Source organism: Pieris brassicae, chromosome 9 (genome assembly GCF_905147105.1).
Source record: "Pieris brassicae chromosome 9, ilPieBrab1.1, whole genome shotgun sequence".
NCBI classification, from domain to species: domain Eukaryota; kingdom Metazoa; phylum Arthropoda; class Insecta; order Lepidoptera; family Pieridae; genus Pieris; species Pieris brassicae.
In genome coordinates this window covers 3,568,614-3,589,687 of record NC_059673.1, presented here as the reverse complement: position 1 = coordinate 3,589,687, position 21,074 = coordinate 3,568,614, and the positions used below count along the sequence as shown (strand labels likewise).

General features: G+C 32.7%; 1 protein-coding gene across 2 annotated transcripts; it reads right to left on the bottom strand.

Moving 5' to 3' along the window:
* Positions 1 to 1,410: 1,410 nt before the first annotated feature.
* Positions 1,411 to 20,879, bottom strand: LOC123714716 (ras-related protein Rab6). 2 transcript variants are annotated; one of them, XM_045669120.1, is made up of 6 exons: positions 20,560 to 20,879; positions 20,206 to 20,264; positions 19,816 to 19,975; positions 10,209 to 10,414; positions 9,207 to 9,273; positions 1,411 to 3,704 (listed from the first exon to the last, which is right to left on the bottom strand). In XM_045669120.1, exons 1-6 carry the CDS (start codon positions 20,627 to 20,629, stop codon positions 3,634 to 3,636), a joined length of 633 nt encoding a protein of 210 aa, XP_045525076.1. In that variant the 5' UTR covers positions 20,630 to 20,879; the 3' UTR covers positions 1,411 to 3,633. The 2 variants fall into 2 exon arrangements, with proteins under 2 accessions (XP_045525076.1, XP_045525077.1); XM_045669121.1 differs by lacking the exon at positions 1,411 to 3,704 and adding an exon at positions 4,696 to 6,988 and having other exon boundaries at positions 20,560 to 20,875.
* Between the last annotated feature and the right edge of the window lie 195 nt (positions 20,880 to 21,074).

The following is a 21,074-nucleotide window of genomic DNA, read 5'->3' as shown; positions in this document are numbered from 1 at the left end:
CGATATTTAACTGTAAATATATTACTTCAAGTTTTATTTGCGTTTTTATTGTTAATGTTTTAACATATCTAGTGAATTTTTTGCAAACAGGTTCGAGTTATGAATCAATTGAACTCTTTTCCAATCAGGGGCAGAACTAGAATTCCCCAAAGTTTAAATTTATATAGATAAGACCGTATATAAACGTTTGTAGTATTATAATATAGCCGTAAATTGGTGATTCGGTTTTTTTATAAATTATCTTAAAATACTCACAAAAGTCATAACAACAACATGTAAAATGTCATAACTCTGTGCTCAGGAGAGTCATAACCACAATAGGTTAAATGAAGTATATTCTCAGTAAAAACATACATGTCACTTACACACCAACGTCACTAATAATGCATCAAATTTCATTTTCATTAATTTTGTGTCAATGTATAGTTTTTTAGTGTAACAGGATAAATGAACAGGATTTTAAATTATTTATTTTGTAGAACCTGAAGTTCTGAACTACTTTTACTCGTCATATAATATATGTGTATTACAAAGGAAAGGAATTGGTTCGAACACCTAATTCACACTCAAATTACGAAAGCCTTGTCAGGGTACAACCGTGATTCTTACTCACGACCAGATTTGGAAAGGTCTTAATTCTATCTCTATCCAACAGTTCATCTAATCTAAGAGTATTCTACAAAGTATGTAGAGTGTTCTAAAGAGTTGTTTGGTTTGATCCTTCCAGCCCCGTCTCACCGCCGTACGAGCCGTATTAACTCAAAATTTCATTCGATCACCTTGGAGTCTTTCACGGTCCGCTGACAAGAATGTTTTTTACGAACTAGCGATCTGTGGAATCAACTTGCGGTGGGGTGTTCCCTGGGAGATGCGACCTCTAACTGTTTAAAAAAATGTGTGCGTGTACTAGAGTATACACGCAAGATGTGAAACTTCTTTATGACCTTATTTTTCGAAAAATTATCTAATATATACAACTTAACAGAAATTGGTTAAATAAAGTTATATTAGATAAAGTTTAACAAAAGGATTTTATTATCATAGACAAGAATACAAATAATACAATTATTTCATTTTACCCTATTACTACTAAGATTATTACAGAATTTCAATTAATTTAATAGAATTATTACAATAATTGTTATCGTTATTAATGGCTTCGAATCTCTTCGAATCAACCGTGGTAGGGACAAGTAAAAGATGGCTCGTAACGGAAAAATGTGACGGTAATTTTTTTTCCAAGGCCGATAACGAAGTTTCACTTCAAAAAGAGCATACTCTTCTCTCAAAGGCCGTCATGGGCTGAGTTGACTGCCCTTTATGAGCGTCCCGCAGGCTCGTTTGCGAATGCCATAAAAGAAATCGTGCACTAAGCCCATACGAGATCGTATTTGAAAATTAAACCACAAATATTTAAAATGCATTTATTATCCAGAACATTATGCTAGTATTGAATAATTACGAAAACAACAATATCTATTGATGAAAGCTAAGCACGTTTCGTACAAAACGTTACACTAACAATTGCTTACAAAACACTATAAAACGTATCGATACTATTATACTAAAACCATAAACGCAGACGAGTCATCCAGTCCATTAAATAGATCTTCGTACCGATCCTAATTTATGGAAATTAATTAATAAAAAAATTAAGTTTTATAGCCATAGTTGAAAAGAAAACGTTGTATCAATTTCCAATCCATTTACCATAAGACTTAAATTCTAACGTAAAGTATAAACTTACAGCGTACGATATTTTTACGTCACGTACGATTTATAGAACAAAGCCATCGTAACCATGGCAACAAACATATACTTCTCTAAATACGTTTTTGATAGTATTACCCTCATACGCTTCACAGATAGGGAAGGAGAGATTGTTCGGATCGGTCTGTTCTGATATTAACAGTCTCATTCACTTCTAGCAGGTATCCGCTTTCCATCTCGTTGAATATGTGAATTCCGTATATCAAATTATTGCATCTTGGTATGCGGGAATCTTTATTATTATAAGCCCGATAACTGGAAGCTGTTTCAAAATATGTAACATGTAGCACACGTTTGCCATGGTAACGAAATGTCTTTTTAACTAGACATAGGCGTAGTCTGCGTTTAGGTCGAATAACATGAATTCCAAATTTTTATCGGCAGTGAGAGCTAAATAGAAGTCGAAAATCGCTACTTAACAGGTTCCTAAATAAATAAATCCACTAGTTGTGCTTAAATATTAATCTAATAGAAGAAAATGCCTATTAATCTACATAATATAAGATAAGAGAGAGATCGTTGAAGTAAATCAATTACGCACAGTTTGCGATGGTCAGGCGGACCAATTATTCTACGTCTCATAAGAACTATCGCAGTACAGTCATATTAAGTCGGAAACCAGACCCATTTGGCTATTAAGTTGTTTAAGGTCCGACAAATCCATTGAGACTCAATGCCTGAACCTTTTCCCTTCAAATCGATATGTCTCTAGAGGGCGCTGTAAATCGGCGCACTGTCATTGGAATTTGGTAATGGAGGAATAGCTGAATCTCTCTCTCCTATGGCTAAAGTAAGAATAAATGTTTCCAGTGTGCCTTTGTGATCCGCCATTTTTTTTCAACAATACTAATTAAGCCATGAAGACTGACAGAAACAATAGATATCAATTGTTTAATCGATGAAAATGACAATATCAAGAGTTGTTTGAGCCTTGAAATCCATTCTTGACAATTTTTATTAAATCATAAAGCACAGCACATTAAATTATTTTTTTACATTTCATACAAAAATTTGACACAGACTGTCATTTTCCCGTTTCAATTAATAAAATCCTTATAGAGCCGTCAAGGGCCAGTTTATTTAAAACAAAATCCTATGCATATCAGTCATCAATCCAATACATAAATTCATTCTATCACAACAGAGCCTTAGTCCGCCCGACATTATAACATAAGCTTGAAATTTTCACGTATTAAAATTGTAATTATACAATTACAGCCAATTGGTAATAAAAACAAATCCTAGAACAGCTTGAGTCTGTGACGAACGAACGAACGCATTGACAAATTTAGGCACATTAAACTATTTTATCTAAATAGAGCTTTTCAATTCATTCGGAAGCCTTTAGTTTAAGATGGCATTCTTTTTACACAAGAAAAACTCTATTTAGCAAGGTTTTTACGTATTCCACCGAAGAACATATTTAATCATTTAAATGTAAATAAAAACGATGTTTGACACTTTCAAATTCATTTACGTCTCGTACTTTATGAAAACGGTTCGTAAGCCGGTTCAACACTGATAAATCTGCACCCTTAGCACTAACTATACATAAGTCCAATCGAGTAGTAAATGTACATTCAAAGTTTTTTTTTCTTCAGAAAATGCGTACTGGTATCGTATTTAGCACGCGAAACATCGTTCGAGTTGTTACATACTGACATTGTATGGACGTAAGCTAAATTTGTGCTAAGCCACGGAGAAGCTTTTGCTAAAGATACTGTTCTAATGTGGAAAACGTAAATGAAATGATTGCTTAGACTATTCGTAGTACACGCAAAATTGTGCGCTCGACACAAATTGGATCACATCTAAGCGGGGCACATAAAAAGATACAAAGTAGGCACAGAGGCTTTAAGCCGTTCAACAAACGCACCCACTCTCGTTGCCCTCTTGTTCGGAGCCCATTGGGGACTGGGTCTGCAGGTCCACAGCTGTAGCTTGGGAGTTAAGGAAATCGAGGATGTGCAGGGTGTGTCTAAATATACATATTTCCCGTATATGAATTGGAAATTTCTAATAACAATTTATTCATGGCATGAACTCTTTCAACAAAAGTACATTACCAAATATATAAAAAAAAATATGTTTATTATGAAACATAAGATACAAGTATCACTTATTCCACGTCATTAAATTTGAAAAGGTACACATATACCGTACCGTACCGTACTCATCGGCAAAGAAGAGAGAGGATGTAGGCCGAGAGAAAAAGTAAAAGCCGTCGAAAATAGCAAATCATCAAAACAACACTTATTTTAAAACAAATATCACAAATTAATTAGAAGTAGCCTGTCTAGCACTAGTCCCAGGCCCTTTTATCAACTAGATAATGGATAACTTCGTAGTAAGCCTTTTTACACAGCTTTTCTTTAATACATTTCTTAAATTTCTTAAAGGGCAGAGATAAAAGAGTCTCTAGTTATTAAAGAAGAGTATCCCTTTTCCCAAAAAAGAATTACTAACTTTAGAAAGTTTAGTACGGGGAAAGGTGCGTTTGTTCCGAGTATTAACATTATGCGTATGCTCAATTCTAGTAAACTTATCACTATTTTTGTAAACATACATAATATTTTCATATATATATTGCGAGGGAAATGTAATTATATTAATTTCCTTAAATTCATCAGTCAGCGATTGCCTACATTTTAAATTATAAGAAAATTTTCTCGCCGCGCATAATAAGTGCTGTCGTTAGAGGTGATCAGCCTTCCATCGCGGTAAAGAAATTCTACTTTCGCGGTAATTTAATCCAAATTTTTGTGGCTTATTAATTTATCATAGATTTTAATTTCTAGCTTCATAATTATATTTTCAATTTAATTAATATTTTCAATGTTTGTTTGTTGTTTAGCTACCGATATATACTTAATATATTTCACATCGAGCCTGATAAAATATTTTAGGGGAAGATAAAAAAATATATGGTGTTTAATATTTTTAATTTCAATATCAGCGTGATATATACAGTCATCAGCACAATTTCATATATAAAATAAACGATTTTTTTTAATAACAGAATTGTTTTAAAAGGTGCAAATCTACTTATAAATAAAATCTCGATTTTCATATTAGCTGCATTTTTATATATTTTTTTATTAAAAGCTTCATTGGAATGACATGTAATTTATATTATAAAATGTACAAACGTACAAACTTGTTAAAAGCTAGCGGAGAAACTCTCACAAAGGCCCACCGTACACACAATAATTTAACAACGATTTGTAAGTTACATCAACATAATGTAAGCGCAAGGTGTTTTTGTTTTAAAATACCATGTGTGCGGTGATATAAAGTCATAAGATTTTTCTTAAACGCTAAAATAAATAATACTAATGTACATAAGCTTCGAGATCTCTAGACATAAAGCACTTAAAAATATTATTATTTGTTTTTAAATAAACCTGTCTTTAACTACGCCTTTAGGATGAGTGACTAAGAGTCCCATTTGTCATCCTATAATCATTTCACAGATGACGATAAACTATTTGTATATGTGAGTAACGTATACGTGCTTACGTACACGCACGTATACGTTACTCAGGATTACTTTAAAATAGTAAAAGTAACGAACACAAATTCAGAATGTTATATGATAAGATTTGAGCATATCGCATAGAGATCCCGAAAGCGTGCGTATATACAAATTCTTGCTTCGCTTACCCTAAAAATAAAGAAATAATCAACGTCATAATTGTTTTAAAAACACTTCAGCTTCACGCAAAAAGTTCGATAAATTTGGTACAAGCAAAGAACTTTCTCATTTCAATACATGCCAAATTGTAATACACTCACTATTACTGTCATTCATTCCATACGATTTTGCTAATTCTGGTACAAGACCTCCAAACCATTTGAGTTATGTCAAAAAACATGGAAAGTTCGTCAGATCATTCAACGTAATACATATTATTTCATGCAACACTTTGATGTGTTAGTCTAGAAAATTGTACCAGAATGAGTCCCTATATATACTCCTAGATAAATTGCACCCAAATCTTGCATTTATTTGTTTCTGATTAAGAATAATAAACGAACCAGCGGCAAATGTCTATAGTGGTTTTAGATACAAAGCAGAACTATCGCGTATTTATAGTCAATAGTATTGTTAAGAACTGTATCCCATGTGTGACCTTTCCAAAAGGCAATGTGTAATTGTTATCGGGTTAAGTATAAGCTGAATTTTGTTGTGTCAGCTTAGTGCCTCAGAAAATTCAGTCTTAAAGACCATTTGACCATTCATTTTGAAGCAATCGCAGTGCCTTTGTGTAAACTAATTTAATACTAACAATTGATACTTGTCTCGCTAGTTTGTATGATTACTTATTTCTTTATGTCAGGAATCTTTAAAAGATTCACTGTGTAACAAATCAGATAAGATTCCAACTGTAAATGGTACTCCAAAAAAGAATTTTAAGAACTATCCTTTATCATAAGTACCAACTTGTGATCAATTGCTGCCAATAAAGCTTATAAAAAGACTTTAACATAGTTAATCTGATGGCTGTGGAATACTGAAAATTACAATATTCTGGAAGCGGATAAGACATCTGTTAACGCATCCCGTTTAGAGATTATTGGTAGCCTTGGGGTTTTAGTGGGTACCATAGCGAGTCCCAAATAACCCTCTCTCACTAAGTTGTGACTTACACGGTGCTCCGCTGAACAGTATGCATGTCCCCGGGTAAAAAATAAATTATACGACTCTTTTCGTCCAAGTGTACAAATATCAACGCAATAGCAAAATGTAATATCAATTAGGCCACAAACACAAAAGCACTGTGCTATCGCCCTAATGCTTAAAATAGTATTTGGAACTGTTTTGACCAAGTATACACACAAATATATGTTTTGAAGCAGTATAATAAAGATTTACTAGAAAAGCCGTAAACCCAACAGACGAATTCCTCTAAGTTTCTAAATTTGATTGACATTACACATTTTAATTAATTGGATTAATACAAATTAATTCAGCTGCCGTGTAATTAGGGCGATATACGTTGATTGCTTAGAATTATTACGAATACCACATCCAATTTTACATTGTAATGAATTTTGAAGAAAAAAAGAACATCGTATAAAAAAAATTAGGTTTTTAAACTAGTAAACTATGGATATGGTAATTATCGTATTAACAGATTCTTGTAAGACTAGCACGCGCATCCTTGATCCTGTTCCTTGGCGTCTCCTGGAGCTTGTCTCAATATAACCTCGTGCACTGTTGTCGATATTAAGGAAAAATAAAAAGAAACCACTACAGTCTCGTCTCGATAGAGATATTTTGGGATTTTTTTTCATTTTATTTTAAGTAGTAATTAGCCTTGATATACAGAATTGTAATTAGCGGATTGTTAATAGAAGCACCATACAAAGCAAATTTTATTGAAATTAACATTAATAAAGCTTTTAAATAGTCAATTTAAGCTTTAGCTTAGACAGTTGAACCAGCAAAAAGTGGGTAGTACGAAAAAGGGTTATTACAAAATCGTTTGATTTGTTAAACCATACTGAAAATACTGTAAACATAGGACGAAGATTTGAAAAATTTAATTCTTCATATTAAAATCGGAACTAAGTGTCTACCGTCTAACTTTTAAAAATTTCACATTATTTTTATCGAATTTCACTAAGATTGCTAGATTTTAGTAAAAAAATTCAATGCAAAAAACAATCGTTATTTGGAATGTAGTGTATTTATGAAGAGAGAGATCTCATCATGGCTCGACTGTATACTGTACTGTACTGTACTGTATACTGTACTTGGACATCCACAATTTTATACTTAACAATCCCAAAATTCTTAACGAGACAGAAGATGAAAGAGATACATATGAAATGAAAAGGGGTTTACCATAACCGTAAAAGCAAGGCTGTTGAAATATTTTTTTGCTCACACTTTCCGCCATTTTGAATTCTTGCTTATAAAATTTAAGAGCCTATATATGTAATATGCTCCGGGTCTAAGATTTTCATTTAACGAAGCCAAACCATAATTTACGTTTTTTATCATTGGTATTGACTTCTAGCAATCAAGTCGTTTCCTCATATTGTGTCATTATATAACTGACCCGTTTTATATATTTATATAAAGAACCGGTAAACAATATAGGTCCTTAACACAGCGCAATAAAGCCGCTTTTAAAATCCACAACAACCTCGCTTCAGTCATGGCGAAGAAAATAAAATACATGCAAACAAAGCATACAAGTTACTTATAAAGCTATTTAAAACTAGGGAAACATAGAAATAATGGCTTCAAATTAGTATGTTAATGTTACTTACACCATTGTTAAACCACCACCATCACATCCGGGAATCACTACCGACGAGTGTGAAATTAGCTACCCGAGTATATTTTATAGAAAACCGTTTGAACTGTTGATATGCGATTCTCAACCATTGTGCCGTAATAACACTTGGCATAAAAGTAGATTTTCCTCTGCGCTCTTTTCGTTAGTAAGGGAGGAATTATGTTCTAGTTTCAATTTCAACGGCTGACAGAGGTCTTTATAATAATTCTTCAATTTTTTTTTTATTTTGCTCAAGGTTAAGATTTCTAATAACTAACAAGGTAGTCCATTAGCGGTAGCAAATACCTCAAAGTTCTCTCATCATAGACGTTGTTTCCTTTCGAAGTACAGACCCGAAACTTGCATTACAGCTTGGGTTTGTACGACATGCAACTATTACTTTTTTTTGATCTCGAAAAGAAAACATTATTAACAAGCACATTGTCAGTAGCGCGTTCGACTCCAGATTATGAAGGGTTAAAATCAGAGTCAGAAACGAGTACGTCATTTTGATTTAGCAAAATCATATCAATTATAGATTATTGATTTAGAAACAGGTCCATAGATAAAGCTCTGTGTTTCACGTTTGTCTATGACGATATATGCGTACTAGCGCCATTTGACGTAATAAGTTTTTACATAAAAAAAACGGTGGCAGTTAAAGTAACATACAGTTAATAATTTAACTAAGACCGATTTCTAGGAAGATTTTCCTGCAATAACAACAATAATGATAGGGGTGAGGGGGGTTACAGGTAATGTGTTTTTTAGGTCAGGCAGCAAATGAGAAGGAGACTCACCAGATGTTAAGTGGTACAGCCCCCGATAGACTCGCGAATGCATTGCTGGCCTTTTCAATGAGACTTGTGTAAAATAGATTTAAAATAACGCCGTAGTCAAATAAACCGATGCAAATAATATCGACGCATAACACGTAGCTAATCTCACACAGTTAACACTCGATCCTTAGCCGTTATTTCGATTACAGCGTACTCTAGCGTAATGTGCGCGTAACACAAAATGTGCCTTGATTATGTATGTGAATTCAAAATTTTGTGAACCATATATTTTTGTGTCAATGTCATTTTGTATGAACCATAAAACCCTTTAAAAATAAAAAAATTAATCGCATTGGAAAAAGGATACTGTCTTCGGGTGGCTTGCTCTCAGCAGAATCCATGCCGGGAAGGGCAGCCGCAACACGTCGGAACAACTGGAAATTTAAGTAAATAATAAGATCTCTATTTGTAAGGGCCCTCACAGTTAGCCTGCGCAAGCTGGATAAGGGAACTGCTGAGCACAATTGCCATTTTACAGACGTACGTTTTTACTCCAGATTGTTTCTTTGGATTAACAACTGTCATATACGTTCACGTGCGTACGTACCTACGTAAGTACGGTCGTATTACTCACACTAAATCACAAGAGATTGAGAATAAATTATAATTTTAATAAGTGGTTTGAACGGGATTGCAATCCTTTACGTAACCTTCAGCTAAGCTACGAGCACGTGTATAATAGAACAGTTTATTGTACACATATCATATGATGTTGTAACATTACTTGAGCACAACTACTTTTCAAAGGTATACTTTGACATATAAATATGTTTAAAATAAAAAAATACTAAAATATAAGGTATATTGAAGACCACTGTGGTTTGTATTAATGTAACAATTGCAGTATAGACAGAAGCGCGACAAATGCATATAAAAATAATTCTTCAACTTGCTTTTTTTGTTGCTCAACTATTTTATAACTGACAAGGTAGTCCATTAGCTGCAGTAGCGAATACCTCAACATCACAGACATTGTTTCCTTTCGAAGTACAGACCCAAACTTGCATTACAGCTTGAGTCTGTACGTCATGCAAATCGTTACTTTTATATCTCAAAAAAAAAAACAAGTACATTGTCAGTAGCACGTTGAATCCGGATTATGAAAGGGTTATAATCTTAGCGTCAGCAACAAGTACGTCATCTTGATTTAAGAAAAAATATCCTTATATAATTTTAATTAAAAATATTATTTACGTATGTAATTGGCGTTGGAACACCTGACAGTCCAAGGGTGCTGTCTGTATAATTGTGTTTACGCACAGACTTATACATCTGTGTCAACTTGTAAATAATAGATTTTGTAACCTACCTGTTTAACATTATACCCAGCCTTAGCACTGGTCTCTATGAACATAACGTTGAGTTCCTTCGCCTTCCTGTCTCCTTCCTCAGTGGAGACCTGTCTTTTATCGGACAGATCAGTCTTGTTCCCCACCAGCATTATAATCACGTCGGAGCCACGCTCTGTGCGCACGTCATCTATCCATTTTGATGTTTGATGGAATGAATTTGCATCTGAAATCGAAAATCATATGATATTAATCCAAACAGTGTCATATTATGTACTAGCTGCCCCCGCGAACTTCGTTTCTCCTTAATGTGGTTTTAGTTAGCCTTCATACCGTGACACGAAAGAATAATTTCACTGTTTTATCGTCACTATAATTTGAATTTGATTTACACTTCGGTCTAAGTAATACGTGGTTGGCTATGCTAACACCAAAAATTAAAAAAAGTAGAAATAATTGAATTTCACGGTATTTCGTTTACTACAAAATAAATTTAATTTATACTTTAGCCTCAATAACACGTGGTAATCATGATATTGAATTGTAGCTTATATGACACGTTTGTCGGTTTATCGTAGCAGTGCCATCTATTGATTACTTACTCAATCCAGTCGAAAAGTATCGACATCTGTTAGAATCTTTTGGAGTTAACAGATAGTTGTGACTGTCAATTAATTATAGACAAATAATATGCAATAAAATAAAATTGCGACTATAATTAAAGATCTTAGCTATCCTATCTCTTAAGTTGGACCAGACTGCTCACGGTGTGCCAATTTAATTTAAAATCGGTTAAGTAGTTTAGGAGTCCATCGCGGACAAACATCGTGACAGGAGATTTATATATATTAAGATTGGCACGTAGTTGGATAATTTTGCGAAGGAATATTTGCGTGTGTACTTTTACCCCTAACCTAAAATTAGAGGTAATTATAGTTTTTTAATTAATTAATTAATATTATTATCAGATACCACGGATCTTGCATACACTTTCACTTACATGTCTTTCGCTTATGGGTACTTTAAATTCATACCTTCATCCTGGTCCAAGTATGTATGACAAGGCATAGCCAACCCAACTTCAAAATCCACGGTTGCCTTGTATATCCTACCTACTAGTTAACCGCTGCTCATTCTATATCGCCAAACCACCTAAGGATTCCCTTTCTTATCCTTGTTATAACGTACTGTTTTAACACACACTGCTCAAGTGTGTGTTAAAACATATGTACATATAATACTAAATTTATGATCCGCATTCAAGATCGCGATCTGGTTTGATAAGAAAACACTAAGAAACAAACACTTTTATTATACAGCTTGAAATAAGATTTGTCTCAGTACGAGAATTTGCATACTTTATAATTTAAAATTTTAGGTGAATTATGTCATTAAACTAATAATGAGTATAAAATTGAGTTTCATTAGAATCAGGAGTTTCTAAATAATAAGTAATAAATCTAACTTTGTATTACCTAAAATATGTATACGTTGTAAATGTACATATAATAGAATAGCTTAATTACTTAACATAACTTTAATTGACATGTTCATAATAAGGGTTTAAAATAGAGAACCTTTAGAGACTGTATTTGTCTACATAATAACAGTGGAGTTTTTGTATCAAATCCCAAGAAGATGGCGAGATGTTAGCTGCGTGCCCCGATCCTATTATTTGTTGAAGTTATATCGCAAATAAATCCCTCGCCGCCTACCGGGGAGATGAAAAATATTTTACGATCCTTATTCCTCGGATACAAAACGGTACAAGTTTCATAGATTCTCTAGTGGTTCAACGTAAACAAATCGGCATATAAAGAGAAATTTGTGTGCTTCTGAATTACGCTATTAAATAAATAATTACATTTCCCTCCGGCATGAAATACATAGACAAGTTTATAAATTAAATGAAAACAAATCGCACCAGAAAATGTTGACTTTATAGAATCGTAAGTTAAAAGGTATGTGGTGTATGTTTCTTAAAAACAGTCGTTAATAAATATATATTAATCTAATATCAGTACAGGTACATATAAAACTTTCGCTGATAATGTCTTATTCAATGTTCGAGTCACCATCATTATGGGACTGATTCCTTAGTCCGGAGTCGTATGTATGATTCTTATAAAGGACGCATAGGTCCTGTTTCTTTCACCCTTAGATCCAAATCAATGGTGTTATTAGAAAACTGATGATATATCGCCTATCCATAAAACATATGTATAATAATGTACTGTGTAATGAGGATTGCAGTTTTCGAAATATAGCGCCAATGGAAGCATTTATGAATACAGCTCCAGGTTAATTCAATTCCCCAATATACCACGCCCAGTACATCCATAACGCGTTTCGCTCGGAGAAACGATAAAACCCTTAATTGCTCGTAAACCTCCGACAATTTGCAATGTAGATAACGTTATTTTTGCATTACTCAGTAGACCGGAAAATATTATTTAAATATTGTTCTATCCTCAATCTACTAATTCGTTTGATCTCCTCATTAATAAATATGAAAGTGTATCAAAAGTAATAATTTCTAGTTTGCACGGTTGAAATTGTTAATTCTATCGGCACCAGACGTATCGATTTATGAATTTATTGAATCTTTATGTAATGTTACAGCTAAACATATAAACATTATAAAAGAAAACAATTAGAATTGGGTATATTCAAAACAGATTACATTGTTAAACAAAATATACAAAACGGAACACATAAGTCAATAATAGATAAAACGAAAACCTGAAATAAAACATTAAACAAACAACTTATTTAAAGAAAAAAGAATTTGTTACTACTGCGAAATAAAGTCAGTCTTCCCGGTACAAAAAATATTTTCTCAGACCCTTTTTGGTGGTCTACATAGGCGAATTACGTAGATAGTACGTGTTCGTACGAGGCACATGGAATGATTGTGTATATCTTGTCGCAATATCTATTATATGTTACGAAAATCTAGCAAAGATTATTTCACCGTAAATCTAAATGCCACATCTATTTAGTAGTATTACCAATTATGTTTTGCGTGATAGCACTCGTTAAATGATATTTAAACAAAAAATTCTAAAATCGATTTTGAGCATTGATTATCAAGAGAAATTGTTATGGTAGTAATGAATACGGATAAAATCCAAAATGGGTCAGACGCAAGGCCGCTGAATCGTTCAAAAGAATTAAGCAGAACAGAGCGAAATAAATCATATTGCATAACGTTCAACTATTCACAGTGATAAACTTTTGAAGCTATAATGAGAATTTTATTACGTCATTGTGGTCACAATATAATTTGACACTTAAAAACGTTTATTTGTTAGTTTATTAAGCGATTTTTGATTATGTACTTTTCGTGACCGTCGTTACGACATTTAGTATTTTAATAAATCCTTGGGTTCGAAACTTAATGGAAACTTTATTTTCCATCACAAAGTAAAAATGGCTTAACGCAGAAATGTGTAGGCGAACGTGGTTCCGGGTCCTAAAACTCGTAGTACAATATGAAAGCTTTAAGTTTTTGATGAGATTTAGTTAAAATGATATGTTTGATACCACGTAGTCGGTCCCAAAATACTGTCATAAATGGAAATGATAAAAACAAAAGTACTGATCAGTTTTTGCCACTGATATATAAATTTATAGTACATTAATTAAGGAATAGAAATAGCATAAAATTCTTCGAAATGACCCCTTCTTATGCCTGCATATGCATGCCTTATGAATTATTTTAATGCCAGTCGTCTATCGCACGATTTCAGTGATTAACAGCTATTCGGTTTTCTTTTAATGTCCACTCCATCGTGAAAAATTATGGAAAGTGATTGTGTTTTGTTATAAATATTTACTATTTTTCAAAAATAGAATGCAATATTTTTATTATAAAATCATGTTCGAAATTTAAAAATAATGTACCAGTGACAGAACTTTGCGACCAACTAGGTATATTGTCTATTTGCCTTCATTTTTTTCTGCTTTCCATTCTAATACTATATATTTTTAAAACAATTATAATAAACAGGTTGAAGCTTTCAATTACAGCTTCAACCTGTTCACAATATACGTAGTGAATATATCCGGAATACAAAATGAGACGAACGACCATTTCGCGTAACGATTCTTTATCCCATAATCCCGGGCCAAGGCTAACTTTCTATACGCCAATATTTATGTAGTCCAGACAGTGAAGGTTACCCACAACCTATGACAAACATTATTGAACAATGTTTCGTTGTTGTTTACACTTACGCTGTATAAATCTTTTAGACGGTCATAATAACCGAAGATTTTTCAGAATCTTATTATTTGGATTGGCTTTAGAGCAGCGTTGGCTTAAGTGTCATCAGCGTGCGAGTCTTATACCTGAGGTCGTAGGTTCGATCCCCAGCTATGTACTTTTAAGACTTTCTTTATATGTGCTAATTTAACATTCGCTCGAACGGTTCAGGAAAACATTGAGTGGAAACCGGCTTGCCTTAAACCCAAAAAGTCGACGGCGTGCGTCAAGCACAGAAAGCTGATCACCTACTAGCCTATTAGATTGACAAATGTTCATGAAACAGATACAGAAATCCACATAGTTTTTAACACTTGACTAAATCATGGTAAGCCAATAACTTTGACTAAGCCCTCACAGTAAGTCTTCAGTCTCATACTAAATAAATCACATAATTTACATATACTCCAAATTTTTACGAAAAAATATGGCTTTACATAAATAGGCATGTTATTTAACATATCCGATTTCTTTTCCTAAAAGCCGCCATTCAACCACAATTTTCACACATTATTTTATTAATTCTATATATCTTATAACAGAGCAACTCAACTATATATGTGACTCATTAGTTAGAACATCGAGCTGCAAGACTAATGGTATCATTAAGAGTCGGGGTTCAGTGTATGACTTCAGTCAAAAAAGTTTTAGATTTCGAGCCATTCGACTCGATGTACTCGTATAGAAGACTTCACAACTCAAACTGTTGTTACTACTAGGGAGCCACTAGGGAGTGTGAGGAATAGCAAGAGATGATTTTTTTATTTATTTGATAATCCTGTATTGCTAAGTACTATATTGCTTAAATGAGAAAGTCATAATTCGAATTAGTAAGATGAATAAACATAACTATTACTTAATAACTCTGGCATTACGCAGATAACAGTTATTTGAAAGTAAATGTTGTTACACGTCAGATATCAAAACTTCAGAAGGCTGCATATCTTTCGTCCATGACCGCGGCGCCAATTTAAATAAAAGTTCCATTATTTTATTATATATCACTAAATACGTATAATGTTTGATGATTGGAATAAGGACTCAATTATAATAACTAATTAAGATCTAAATAAAGAGCCGTTTGTACAATTGTAACAAATAAATACAACAGATATTCTATATTAATTAACAAAAAACAGCGTAAACTCCATGTAGCGTGCATCGATATTACGACGAACTCCCGAAAAGCATCGAAATCAATTGGCTTTGGTCGGTTTAGCTTGTCTTCTAAACAATGATACACTCTACATAGCACTACACCCACTCTCAATAACGACAACAATTGAGTAATTAAATACATTTTAAGTTGCTAAAATTAGTTCTTTTGCCGATACTCTATAATTTTTTTTAAGTATTAGTAAGTTAGATACACAAATAAGTTTTAATTTATTCTTTAGTCATTACTACATAGAGGTTCATATGACGTAACCTTTAGTTTATTTAAAAGCACATTAGCGCTGAAATAACTCAAGAAAAATATTCTTATTGAAATTTGTGTTGAATACTCGATTTATCGTTTAGTAGGCGTTCTAAATCTCACATCTACTTCCTAATTATACAGAGTCATTATTTATCAACATATTTATTTACAATAAAAGCGATAACTCCAAAAAAGCATCAAACAACCTTTTTAATACCGATATCATTATTGTCGTATTAACAAGATAAGATTAAAAATATTTAATAGCAATATCATTACGTGGCCATTGCTCTACTTTCAGCTACAGTCGTGTCATGCAACCGAATTCTGAAATCTGATTTTCATCAATTCAACACAATTTCTTTGTACAGCTATTGGTACAATGAAACCATTGTATTGTTTCATCATTTTAGTTTATCTAGAATGATTATATTTTTGATATTTTTAACATGTTTCAGTTTAGTTATTCATAATAATAATGCATGAGCTCCCCTGTACGGGTCTTGACCTGTGTTTTTTTATATACGCAAGTAGATCAGCCTTCTGAGCCTGACACATTTGTAATTTTAGCTGACAAACCGGTTTCCTCACTATCCTTCACCGTAACAGCAAATGTCAATTTATTTTATTTAAAAAAGCTTACCAGCGCTAGGCCTAATACATTTGTGCAATAAGAACAAAACAATACAAGATTGAATGTGACAAGCACTTATAGGCAAATGTAACAAACACGAAATGGGGAAAAAAATATCACGATTCATAAATTATAAAATCTACAAATAAGTGATTTCAAAGTGTGAGGGGAGCAACTATGTATATCCAGACCTGAGGTGTATCTAAATAGTACACATAGAAAAGAAATTTATAAAAATATTGCCTCAAATACTCACAGTATATTTTGACAATGGTAAAGACAAAACGTAATACCTATTTTTATTTTTAAGTTTATAGTGTATTTATTATGAGTGAACAGTGTTGGCCTAGTGGTTTCAGCGTGCGACTCTCTTCCCTGACGTCGTAGGTTCGATCCCCGGCTGTGCACCAATGGACTTTCTTTCTATTTGCGCATTTAACATTCGCTCGAACGGCGCAGGAAAATATCATAAGGAAACCGGCTTGCCTTAAACCCAAAAAGTCGACGACGTGCGTCAGGCACAGAAGGCTGATCACCTACTAGCCTATTAGATGAACAAATGATCATGAAACAGATACAGAAATCTGAGGCCCACACTTTAAAAAGTTTCAAGCGCTATTAATTAATTTTTTTTATCATGAGTTAGGACTTGCCTATGTTATGTGAAATAAGACATAGTTTTTGTAATATTAATGAATAAATAAAGATATAAATACAGAATATAAAATATTCTAGAATTGGAACATATAAGTTCATATGGATCGAGACCCTGAGAAATATTTAAAGATCCCGATCCCGAAGTCTGAAACGACCACTGTGACCTAAATATTCAGGTACCGACTGCCACGTTCGAAGTCTAGACATCCAAATACACGTAGAACCGTACGATTGTTTTATTCAAAAATCGATACCGCATGAGCTATGAGATAATTAGATAGACACGAAATATGATAAAATAAAACTTTTTAACTGCCTTTAATAAAAGCAGGACACAGATGAAATGACTACCTTTTGTAGAGGTCGACCTACATAAGAACATTCACAGATAATACAGAGAAAAATAAACACATCAAAAACTACTTAATGTTCGTTTTTTACCTACGTTATGATTAACTTGCAGATCACGAGAGATAACTTCAAACCTTCTTAATGAGTCACGGGATCGTTAATGAATAAAATGAATCAGTGGCGCTAACCTTTTTAGGTCTGGACCTCTGATTCCTGTATCTGTTTCATGATCATTTCTCAACGTAATAAGGAAGTAGGTGATCGGCCTCCTGTGCCTGACACACGCCGTCGACTTGGTTATCATGCAAGCCGGTTTTCTTACATGTTAAATGCACACATATAAACGCATCGCACGACCTCAGGGATGAGATTCACACGCTGAACCTACTAGGCCAACACTCTTGCTGGGATCATTAACACTGATCCCAATAATTGTACATAATAGTTCATTCATAATTCGTTCGCTTATTGCGTATGTAAGTTAACGACGCTGACCTATAACTAAATTGTTAAAATACAAAAAAATGGTTTCTACAATGCCGCGATTACGTACGTAGTGTTAAAAATTTATAAATCGTTATGTAATCAAGCTCATAGTGAGCTACTAACACAGATTGCTAGGTGTTGTCTTGCAAATATTTGCTGTTAAACATTAATTCATAGCAATTAATAGCAAAAGAGATTTAGAGATAAGAATTTATAAGTTAAGTTGTAAACATCTCGCATAGCTCAACTGTTCTTCTATAGTCTATACTTCTTACTTGTTGTATACAAAGCCGAATATATAACTGTCATGAGGATAAAAAAATGTATTGTAATCTCAAGGGAATATTGCCACATTCTAACGGCATAAAAAAATACGAACAAAGACGTATGGTGTGAGTTTCCGCTAAGGTCAATGACTTATTCGGCTGACACAGTGCTTAATATAAAGCGAAAGGTTTATGTAATCTCCCCCTAACTGTGCCAAAACCACTAATTAACTCTTATTAAAACACCAACGTCGGAATGCTATCTTTACGAACATTTTGTTACCGCCGACTTTGTTATAAGTTCTTTCGTTTTGTTTTTTGTTAGAAGAATAATTATTGCGTAGACTTTAAGTTGTGTTAACAACTCCTTCACATAAAAAGTTCAAAAGTAATACACTGTTTTAATTAAAATACTCAATTATAATTTCTGACGATCTAGTCTAATTAAGTTTACTATTAAATTTCCTTGTTTTATTTGATTGTGACATCACTTCTGTTTTTGATAGAACTTTATATGATTGTCTGATGTAATATAAACTAAAATAATTACTCATATTACTGTCACAATAGACAAGAAACCTGTTATAACTTTTTATATCCATGCCATTCATATTATTTGTTTACTAAGCTGTGTGGTATATCAGCTTAACATTTAAAGTAAGCAAAATGTCACCAATTTAAACCTTGATAATTTAAGTTCCAAATGGAACCTTATTTACATCATTATACATTAATTTCATTAATCAGCTCTGTAGAAAATGATGAAATTTTTTTTTAAACTTTCTTAATAATGTTAAGCATTATTTATATATTTTAAGTGGAAAGAAAAATGAGTTTTACTTTATTTGTTCATATTTAAGTTTTTTTTTTAATGTGTTCTCTACTGAAGATTTTTTTAGACACAATTATTTTATGTTAAATAGAAGCCTAGCTCTTTAGATGAGACACATGGACTCAACCAAGCAAACTTAGTCATGTCTGTAGGTCATATTTATCTGTGGCTAATCTCCCTCAATCTTGTTAAACTTTAAATGGGTTACTCAAGAAAATTATATTTAATAACCAATACATTTTTACATTCATTTATATGACAACAAAATATCTCTAAATGAGTTTGTTTTAGTAATAAATCATATAAATATTTTGTCTGGAAACAAATTTGTTTATCTTTTTTTATAGATCAGACATCCTATGTATGAAGGTCTGCACTAAAATGTCACAACAGTTTACAACCTTTACCCCTTTACATTCATGAAGTTAACCTAGTTCCCTGGAACTTTTCTATATTGCCTTTGTTGTATTTTTTTAACTGTTTATAAATGAAGTTTCTAATACACAAAGTTGCTGTTTCCCATATAGACCAAAAATAGTTCAACTTGGAAAAAAAATAATTCAATGAGTGACATATTAACTTTTACCAGGTTTTTTCTGCTTGATTAGAATATTAGATTTCCCATTTTAAACATAAATAGTACCATGTAAAGGATATAAAAGGAGTAAATAATATGTTTAAAGATAAATTTTAATGGATGAAATTTAAACTTACTTGTAATATCATAAACAACAACAGCCACAGTCGAATCTCTTATATATGAAGGAATGAGTGAACGGAATCTCTCTTGTCCTGCTGTATCCCATAATTGCAGGCGAACTGTGCGATCCTCCAAATACATTGTTTTTGATAGGAAGTCTATCCCAATTGTTGCCTAAAATGATAATGTTTAATCAATTACATTTTTGTATATCTCTTGTATAACTCATTAAAGTATTTAAAGTATATTGCTTTTTCTTTCTTTCTTCTTTATATATATATGATAATATATGCATTTGTTTATTGTAATTAGAATAGTCGTATTGCGCTGTCTATCAATGGAATTTATCAAAACGAGTAAATTTAATCTAAATAAAAAATAATTGATAAATAACCATGACTCACCTGGTATGTGTTGTCAAAACTATCATACATGAACCTTGTGATCAAAGATGTTTTTCCCACTGAAAAACACGACACTTTGTTAAAATCACTTTCTAATTACACTTAATACAATACAATCCAACAAGTAACGAGAGCATAAATATGAATTCCTTAATCCTCTAGAACTCCAACCAATGTAACCTACTTAAGATATTAAGAGTAATATATCGTTTCTAACACCATATTTTATTATTTTGTCTTAAATCTTCCATATATAGGTCAGAAACACGATAAAGTCTAGGCGAATTTACGTGTCGTAAATTCAAAACTATGTATTAAAAATGTAAGACTATGTAGAGAATTGCCTCAACTTACCACTCTGTTCACCAAGAAAGACCAATTTAAACTTGCGTAAAGGGTTACCGAATTCACCAGACGTCGACATCGTGATATATTTTATTTAATTATTTAACTAAACTATAATTTCACAGTATTTCTTATCACAGAAAACTACTTAAACTGATTACTGACAGCAGGCCACTCCTGCGGCACACGAGCGCAGCGCCGCCACGTTACGACAGACTGAATGTCAGTAGTCAGTACATTCTACGACGTTCTACGCAAGAGCCAACTCAGCAAATATTTTATTCAGAAGAAAGTTACTTCCACTAAATAAAATTTATTTCAGTGTTCATAAAAAAAATTAATTGTAAAAAGATTTACGGTTTTTGTAAAACTATGCAATAATGTTACCAGTGTTACAGTTGCTAAAGAACCAATTCCATGAATCTCGAATACAACCGCAACGTCACCTATGACAATTTACATTATTAAATTTATAAATATAAATGGTAACATTCGTAAGCACTTGCAATCCATTTGATTTATTA